Source organism: Stegastes partitus, unplaced genomic scaffold (genome assembly GCF_000690725.1).
Source record: "Stegastes partitus isolate 25-593 unplaced genomic scaffold, Stegastes_partitus-1.0.2 Scaffold225, whole genome shotgun sequence".
NCBI lineage: Eukaryota > Metazoa > Chordata > Actinopteri > Pomacentridae > Stegastes > Stegastes partitus.
Genome location: NW_007577956.1, coordinates 109,274 through 118,719, shown reverse-complemented (window position 1 = coordinate 118,719; position 9,446 = coordinate 109,274). Strand labels below are relative to the sequence as shown.

General features: G+C 46.2%; 1 protein-coding gene across 1 annotated transcript in view; it reads left to right on the top strand.

Moving 5' to 3' along the window:
• The window catches only part of syngap1b (synaptic Ras GTPase activating protein 1b), a 190,987-nt gene that overhangs the window by 137,249 nt on the left and 44,292 nt on the right, over nt 1–9,446 (top strand). The window contains exons 5-7 of the mRNA XM_008281155.1: nt 1,153–1,274; nt 8,491–8,644; nt 8,904–9,002. Coding sequence (XP_008279377.1) covers nt 1,153–1,274; nt 8,491–8,644; nt 8,904–9,002 — 375 coding nt within the window. The remainder of the gene's footprint in view (nt 1–1,152; nt 1,275–8,490; nt 8,645–8,903; nt 9,003–9,446) is intronic.

Genomic DNA, 9,446 nt, shown 5'->3' with positions numbered 1-9,446 from the left:
TTCGCTACCAGCTGCTGCTGCCCAGAGGCCTCGTCAGCTCTGCTGTGTGACGTCATGAAGGCAGAATAAGTCTTTATGGGCCTCAGACCGTATAACGTTATGCATTCACTTTTTAAAGGAAAAAATACGTATGAATTTAGTAAAAAGCTCAACTTGCAGTTTGTTCTTTAAACAAACGGACAAAGTGACCAATCGTCCTCCTGTTTTTGTTCTTTCTATCCTCACACTGACTGGACGCTGCACTAGAACCTCCAGCTCGTCCAATCAGATTCACTTTAGGAGTTATAAAGATAAGAGATAAAGATAAACTTTATTTGTCACATACACAGTTATACACAGAGCAATGTGTAGTGAAATGTGCTCGGTGCCTGCATCCAGTGGCAATAAAAAATAAAATTTAATATTTTTAAAAATAAAGATAAAAATAAAATAAAATACCAAAAAGTCCTGAAACAAAGTCATGACTTAATCCAAGCTGCAGATCAGGTTTTTAGCGTGTAAACAAGAAAACTGATTCATTTTATTGAAGTCAGGCAGCGTGCATGCAAACATGGTGGATTTCTGCCCTGAATGAAGGTTGTCAGTAAATGATGCATCTCCAGAAACATGCAGAAGAACAAAACAGTGTCGACGTCTGTAACACTAAATGGTGAAAGCTAACCATCACTCTGGAGCATACTGTGTGTAGTGTTCTGGTTTGGATTCAAGATCAGTGAATCGTTTAAGGAAGCTCGTGCAGGACCGACTGCATCCGGTACTGCTGCTGCAGTCGGACTGTGTGGCTCAACACTGCCCACCACAGGAGCTGCTGCAGCACTGCAGTCCTCTGTGGCAGGCCAACATGTGCAGGACGACTTCTTGTGAATAATAAATCTACCTTGTGCTCTCCCCATCACGCATCATGTCTCTCATTTGTGTGCGTCTCCATTTGATTTTTGTGTCGCTTACATTTATCCAACACGACCACACTGACTCCTGTCCCATGACCACACCTGCCTCACGCTTCTCCTCAAATCACGCCATCGATCGGTCATCTCTCTCCGACCCACGCCGACCACGTCTCGGTCTCTGTGACTTCACACCATCCTCCCTCTCCTGCTCCATCTGCTGCCGCTCTCCTCCTCCTCCTCGTCGTCGTTCGCCACGCTCCAGAGTTTCCTCAGTAGAAGGTTGAAGGGCTCAATCAAGAGGGCCAAGAGTCAGCCCAAACTGGACCGAACTAGCAGCTTCCGCCACATGATCCTCCCCCGCTTCCGCAGTGCCGACCAAGACAGGTCAGTGAGCGAGTGATGGGCTGTGGGCTGCCTGGCTGCGTTGGATGTATGTAATCTGTGTTTTTTTGGTTGTTAAATGTTATTGCAGTTTATCTCTGCTTCTACAATCCAGACGGTTTAAGCAGCGTGTTGGGATGGAGAGCGTCAGTCAGCCAGAGATGTGGGTTTTATGGTGTGAGCGACGGGGACGGCCTCACTGAGTAGGAGCTAGAAGTGCAGGAATACAGCGTTTGCTGTTATGTCATCCAGCCCCGTTGTTGTGGCTGCTGACTGATCCAGGCTGTGCACAATGCATGCTGGGATAGGATCTCTCTATCTAAAGCCCTCTGTGTGTATGGATTTCTGTCTGTATCGTCCCTCTACCAATATAAATCATCTGTCTTTATCCATGTATATCTCCATCTGTCTGTCTCTGTATCTGCCTCTCAGCATCTCGAGCTGTCTCCTTCCATCTCCCTCGACGTCTCTACGTTTCTCCGTCTGTATCCGCCGATCATTTTTATAAATTACTGTTTATTTTACACTCTCGTGTCTCGCCGCAGCGTCGCTTACAGTTAAAACACTCGGCACCGTCACCGTTTCTCTGCTGAGGCGATAGAAAAAAAAAACACATCCCCTCGCTCACCATAGCAACCAGCAGACAGCCATATGGCGGCTGTACAGACCATAATGAGTCAGTGGGAGATGTGCTTAATTATACCTCCTCTGTATCGTGTACGGTGCTGTGGCAGAGCCGGGCTTCTTAGGAACAGGAGGAACACGGAGGGTTCTGGAGAAAGAAACTCTCCGGATTCACAATTTATAGTTTGGAGGTTTTTTACAGAGGCTGTTATTTTGAAGGTGAGAAAAGAGGATGAAAGATGAGATGTATGATGGGAAACTTTAGAGGTTGTGGTTGTTCAACAGCTATGATGGACTAAAGTGTAGATGTGTTGACACCATGGTGGTTTTTACATACGATGTGATTTATTGTCTCTGGACGGAGACTTTTCTTTGGTTACGTGGAGAATACATCAACATGTGACAGTCAGCCACACACGACTGCTGATGTACGGACACATATACGTTAGTAAGAACTTTAAAACAACATATTCTTTTAACCGTTGGCATCCAGATTCACATCTTTGCTTCTCGACTGTGCAGCTGCAGCACACATCAGATCAATCGGCACATCGTGATCTTTCCAGTGACAAAGAGTTCAAGACAGTCTAGAATTTAAATCAAATATACAGACGTGACTGGATAATCGACCCTTAACAATCCTAAACCTGCTATCCGACAGGCTTTTAGGAAAAACCAACAGAAGCCATAAAAACAGCCTTAACATAGCGACAGCCTTGGATTGTGACTCCGACATGACATTTAATGTCACCAATCAGGATGACGGCGTATTATCTGACTGAACAATCCCACAGATTGGCTACGTTCACACTGCAGGACTTGATGCTCAATGAGGATTTCTTTGTGACTTCCTTCACGTTTCCACTTCAATGCGACTTGTATGTGATCTGCTGTGTGAACTTCATACGAGCCAAAAGTGTCCCGCATGCGCAGAAGAGGACACGACGACGTCACACGCAGCGAGCGTGCTCAGTGTTTATGGAAGTAAACATGGATGGTAACGGTGGAGCGTATCTGCCACTCCCCCACCGCCACCGATGGAGGAAACAGAAGTGTGAGCGCTAACTAAACTAGCATCAGCAGCCAAGTACTGCCTGTGTGTTCTGGACACTTCCACCCCGTCAGAGCGCTGCCCCGGGGTGGAAGTGTCCCCCGACCGCACTGAACATTCTGATATTCATCATTAATTGGGCCTGAACATCCAGAGAGCAGAAAGTTCTACTGGGACCAGCCCTACTAGTTATTATACCAACTATGAACAATAATGAACAACTAATGAGCCTTCCAGCATCAAGCCCTCCTCGTATCTGGACCTCCGTCTGGACAATCCCACAGCCTTGATATCCGACATAGAAGAAGGTTTTACATTTAGTGTCGGATCATCGGGTCATGACTGTATTCATGGTTCCAACCTGCTTCCAGCTCTAAACCTGAACCCTTCCATCACTTCTCTGAGTTACTCATGAACTCACTACTGTATAGATAAGTTAATATAATGTTGATGCTTTGCAGTGATGCTAGCTCCATATGATATTTGCACACACTGAAGTCATTATCTTATAAAGTCAGTTCTTGACCCGTTGTTATCCTCTACCTGCTTCTCTGCTGTAGAATCACAAAGTCCTCATTGGTCATGAGTCACATCACAGATCAACATAAACAGCAGAATTTAGCTTTTGTGATGAGACCAGGTTTTCTTTGTGCATTGTTTTGCATTATCTTCAGTGAGGACTGCCATTATATTTGATTCAATAGTGTTTACACATCAAACAGAGATCTGCAGAGCTTCCATGTCAATGAACAACAATAACTTACAGCATGTGTGGCTGACCTTTATAACGACCAGGATAAGAGTCAAACAGTCCAATGATCCGGGCTCATAGGGTTAAACAACATATGACAACACGTAACCGCTGCATGACTGACGGGGACGTACTGCTCACCTCAGCTGTCCATCCTATCAGGGTTACTGACATTTAATTATTATCTGCTTTAATCAATGTTGTGTAATCATTTAGATAAATCAGGAATCATGCTTTGTCTTCCCCTGAACTCACCCACTTTCATCAGAAACACTCCAGCGTTTCGTCTGGAGCTGCGTTTTTCATTATTTATTAAACTGCCAAATATTTTCTCAATTAATCATTTATTTATTTGGCGACAGTCTCTAGTTAGTTTATCCAACAAGACCGGAGCCCAAACACTCCGATAAACATCCCGTAAGATGGCGACAAGCAACAGAACTGTCAAAGCCGAGGAGCTTGATGCGGCGTCGAAGTGAACGAGGATCAGAACAGATTCTGTCCACTTAGTTTATCCACCGGACAGCCAACTTAAACTTCCCATGTGAAGGTCATCTGTGTTATCTACACAGAGGCCAGAAGTGCACTCAGGAGAGGCTGAAACCTTTCCCCAGCCAGGTGTCTGCCAAGGTGCGTTTCTACATGATTTATTCATTTGGGGAGCGTGTGGATGTCTATTATCCCCGGCTGGTTTGAGGAGACAGAACGGACAAAAAAGTCAAGAGCCTTGTGAAGTCGAGGCTGTTTGCCAAGGCCCTCACGGCTCGTATTCATTTTCACAGCTCCTGCTTTACTCTGGATGTTTTCTGTCAGGATGCTGCCGAACATCTGCAGCTTTTGTTCATTTCTATTCTATTTTATTTTTTTTATCTTTATTTATCCAGGGAGGTTTGTCTTTTTCCAGCATGGACTGAAAATTCATGCAGACATAAACGTGCCTCTGGGCTCCCAAACAGGCTCTAAAACCTGCAGCGATGCACATTTTTGCACATAATTTTTCAATAATTCCTTTTAACAAGCAGAAGCACACTGGGTCTGGGTGTCCTGTGCAAACAACCCAGCATGCCTCTGTGCCACACAGCCCCCTGCTGGTACTAAAAACATATGTGAGCCTGTTTTTCGGCAGCATGTCGGCGCTCTGCGAGGACCTCGGAAAGTGTAAAGATGTGCAGGCAGCTGTGGCTCAGGTGCTGGAGCGAATTGTCTGCTGATTGCAGCGTTGGGGGTTTGTTCCTCGGCCGCTCCGCATGCCAGAACCGGCTCGGGCAGGACGCTGAAACCAGACTGGTTTCTGATAGTTTTGTGTCCTGAGATGACCTGAATCCAGGTGTAAGAGGTTTTCTGTCCTTCACATTTTAACAGTGTTATTATCAGTCAGTCTGCTCAGTACGTCTCAGACCACTGATCCACTGTTTGTCCCATAAAACGTCTCAAGATTGTGAAAAATGATGTTTCCCTCAACCCACAGTGACGTCTTCAGATTGAACAAATGATGTGAAAACGAAGATTTCATCCATTTTTAATGACACAAAACAGAGAAACATAAAACTCATGATGTGGGTCCAAGGATCCATCCATCATCTCTACACCTTCATCCTCACTATGGGGGGCGGAGCCTATCCCAGCTGACTCAGGGTGAAGGCAGGTTCACCTGGACAGGTAACCAGTCTATCACAGGGCTACACTTAGAGACAGACAACCAAGCACACTCACATTCACACCTACGGACAATTTACAATCACCAATTAACCTCAACATGTTTCTGGACTGTGGGAGGAAGCCAGAGAACCCGGAGAGAACCCACGCTGCACGGGGAGAACATGGAGACTCCACGCAGGAAGATCCCGGGTGTCCTCACCGGGACGCCAACCGGCGACCTTCTAGCTGTGAGGCCACGGTGCTAACCACCAAGCCAACATGCAGCCCAGGTCCAAGGATGACAGTCAGAAACATCCATGAAGTCTGGTCCAGTGTTCACGGTTCCCTCGTGCTTCAGTGTTATAACTGTGGAGATCCTGTGACTCTCCGTCCAGCGCTGGCATCAGATTCCCGGTGAAAGGCTTCAGTCCAGTTCGGCTTCATTTATTCAGCTTAAGTCATCTGAGGAGGCTTCAGGTCAGGACCGGACGAGTCCAGCAGCTCCCTGTGAGCGAGTGGACAGAAATAACGGGCGGACAGATGAACTCCAGCTGGACGACACGTTCCCATGAAGGACTTAATTCTAAATTCTTTTAGCGCCACCATCAGGTCAACATTAAATGTGTCCGACGCTGTTCTTCAGTTTACAACTGAAAGCCCGTAAAGCTGAAGACCGTCCATCAGTCTGAGCTGTGCTTTGGGTGTTTCAGCTCCTCTAAGCGGAGGTGGTGAGTTCAGGAGCATCAGGAGTTTAAATAATGAGAACGATAACGTTTCAGTTACAACTTTGTTCTTAGACCCCTCAGTTCTAAATCAGTTGGCAATAATCAGAGAGTTTTTTTTTTACTAAAGTTAGATTATTCTGATCAGGTTTCATAACCTGACATCAGCCTGAAAGCTTTTGTTTGTTGTTGGTCCAAAGTGATTTTTATATCTGATTCTCTGTTTCTCAGGTTCATTGAAGGCAGCATCACAAAGTCAGTCGATGCTCATTTATGTAAAAATATTTATATTTCATTTATTTAACCGTCAGTTAGTTTCTTGTCAAACTTTATTGAATAAACAACAGTTTGGTTTTCATATTTAGTTTGATAGAAACCGGACCGGAGCTGTTCTGACCTCAGTTCTGTTTCTGTGTGCTGTTTGTTGTTGGGCCTGTTCTGATTCAGTTCAGGTCCACAGAACCCAGAACATGTTCCCGGGCTCCTTGTTTCTAGTCGGGCATCGCCGCTGCCGCCCAGGTTGGTTTCTTCTCAGGTGTGTGCTTCGTTCTTCTCCAGCTCCTCTGCTCTCCTCTCGGCGCCGTCACCCGGTCCGACCCGACTCCAGCGTCCTCCCCTCCCCTCCCATCCATACTCTCACTTTCTTCCTCTCCAAAGGATCCACTGTTTACATAATTAACATGATTTCTTGTGAGAGGTCTCCTCCCTCGATCCCCCAGCCTCAGCCCTTCTCCCCTTCAGTCTTCCCTCCCTCTCATCCTCCCGTGACCTCCCCCACTCTTCCTCTCTCTTCTCCACTCAATCTGACTCATTCCTTTGGGTCTATTTTTATCTCTCCCTCGCTCTCTGTGTTTCTCTCCCCCCTGGTCCCTTACATGTAATCAGTGCTCTGTTGATGAGCGCTATGATTGAACGTAGACAAAAGCAGCAGGAGAGCGAGCAGGCAGGAGCTGAGCGCCGGACGCAGAGCCCAGGACGTACAGCCTCTTTTCTCTCTTTCATTTTTTCCTCCACTCCATCCCCCCTGTTCTCCTCCGAGGGGCTTCATCACACCTGAGCGTCCCTCCTCGCGCTCCGGTTCGACTCCTCGTGTCGTCGTGAGTGTCTGCTGGCTCTGGATGCATGCATGTGTGCGTGGGCGTGGAGGTGAGAGTGATGGATGGGCTTCAGCAGAGGCTCCCTTCACTGATTAGCGTGAGCCTGTGCATCTGGATTAATGATGTTATTAAGAATGATTTTACAGTATTGTCTGTAGACTTTTAGCGTGTGCAGCCTGGAGGGAAGCCGTGGGTCAGTCTGTCTGTCTGTCTGTCTGTCTGTCTGTCTGTCTGTCTGTCTGTCTGTCTGTCTGTCTGTCTGCTGATGTGCTGAATATGCATCCGTCCTTTTAACTTCTTGGTTTCCAGGAACAAGCGAAACCCTTTTGAACTGCTCACATGACACAAGCAGTCATTTCCATTTCAAACGAGGCTTTAACGGGCTTTTCAGATTAAGAGCAGAGGAACACTTCACTGGGTTCTACTGGATCTTCTTTAGGATTCTGCTAATGAAGCGCGTGGCTTCACAGCTGCCTGTCAAATAATGTCAATGGGACACTTTAATTATTTTTTATTTCTACTGTGTGTCAGTGAAACAAGGTTAATGGCTCTGACTAATTGTTAGTTAGTTTTTATGACTTAGCTCCATCAATCAGTCAAACTTTAGCAGCTTTAACGCAGCTCAGTGCCGTTCAAAGAGCTTCATGAGGACCGATGAGCTGATAACAACACAGAAGAGTGAAATAAAGGCAAATAAAAAAAAAGAATAGATAGAAATGATTAAAAACCGATTAGACTTTATTATCATGAAAGCATCTGAGTGGATGGTTTTAGTTTAGCAGAAGACAAGTCATGTAAATAAATAAATAGACAAAGTGTAAAATAGATTTTTTTCATTAGAATTTTTTTTAATTTTTAAATGACGTCACATCAAATTAATCAATAAATTGAAGCAAGAAGCGTCTATAAACTGTACCTGATCAGAAGCAAGGCTTGGTTTCAAACATTAAACATTCAGATTTATTATAAGTCTGTGACGGCGGCTGAAATCTAAAATGAAAGTCGTGATTTCTGTTTTAAAGAAACGTGTTTTAGAAAGAAGATCGTCTCAGGCTGTTTGCTGTTACGACCGTTTTATGGAAACGTCTTAAAGGAACCAGACTTCATGTCGGACCAGATTCATGGTGCCTGACGAGCTGATTGATCCGGTGTTCCTGCAGCTCACGCCGGGCAGCACATGTTCGTATGTTTCTGCTCACAGAGATGAAGAGGAAAATGAAAGGCTCCACATTTTAGATGTGTGACAAAAAGAGATCTCCTATAGTTTCTTGTTCGCTGTTAAAGAAGCCCGAGCCGCCTTCCTCGCTCCACATCTAACCAACTATCGCTCTCCCAGGACCCGTTTGATGCAGAGCTTCAAAGAGTCCCACTCCCATGAGTCCTTGCTGTCTCCAAGCAGCGCCGCCGAGGCGCTGGACCTCACTCTGGATGAGGACGCCATCATCAAACCTGTGCACTCCAGCATCCTGGGACAGGAGTACTGCTTTGAGGTGAGCTGGACACACTGCACTCACACAGCTGGAAGTGGCACCACATATGTTGACAAGTGAAAGTGATGTGAAAAGAAAAGAGGAGTTTTTGTTTTTTTTTTGACATGAAATAAGCTCTGAGCTTTTCCGTCAGCTTTCCATTAGTGGAGCATAACAAAGGTTCAGCGTGAATACAAGACATTGTTTTGGCGTCTTAGCTGCAGTCTCCATAGTGACTAATGGCTGTGGTTGTTGAATTTACCGTTGGCTATAACCTCAGGTGACTACGGCATCGGGAACCAAGTGCTTTGCGTGTCGCTCAGCTGCAGAGAGAGACAAATGGATCGAGAACCTGCAGAGAGCTGTCAAGCCCAACAAGGTGAGGGGAGAGAAAGGGATGCGGTAGAGGAAGAAAAAAGAGGCTGATCCCTCTGTCTGTGTGTCTCTCTCTCTCCTCCCGTCTCCCGTTGTTGTCTGTCTTCAGTACAGCGCACCGCCTCATTCCTCTGTGTGAATCCATCCTCGTGTCTGTGTGTGTCTGTGTTGAGCAGTTCAGTGGCTTCTCCAAACAAACGTAGCGCCGCTGCTGCTGCTGCTGCTGCTGCTGCTGCTGCTGCTGCACCAGGTGATGTTTCAGGGTGGAGGACCCACACTGATGCTGAACAACCACTAGTCACATGATGTGATATCAGTGAGCTGCACACAGCGCGGCTACCTGCCCGGCGTGTCTGTGATGCTAACGGAGAGGAGGTAACAGATCAGACATGGAGATAATGAGCCTCATGCAAGAACCACTCGTACAGTCAGATTTGCTCTTAAGTGG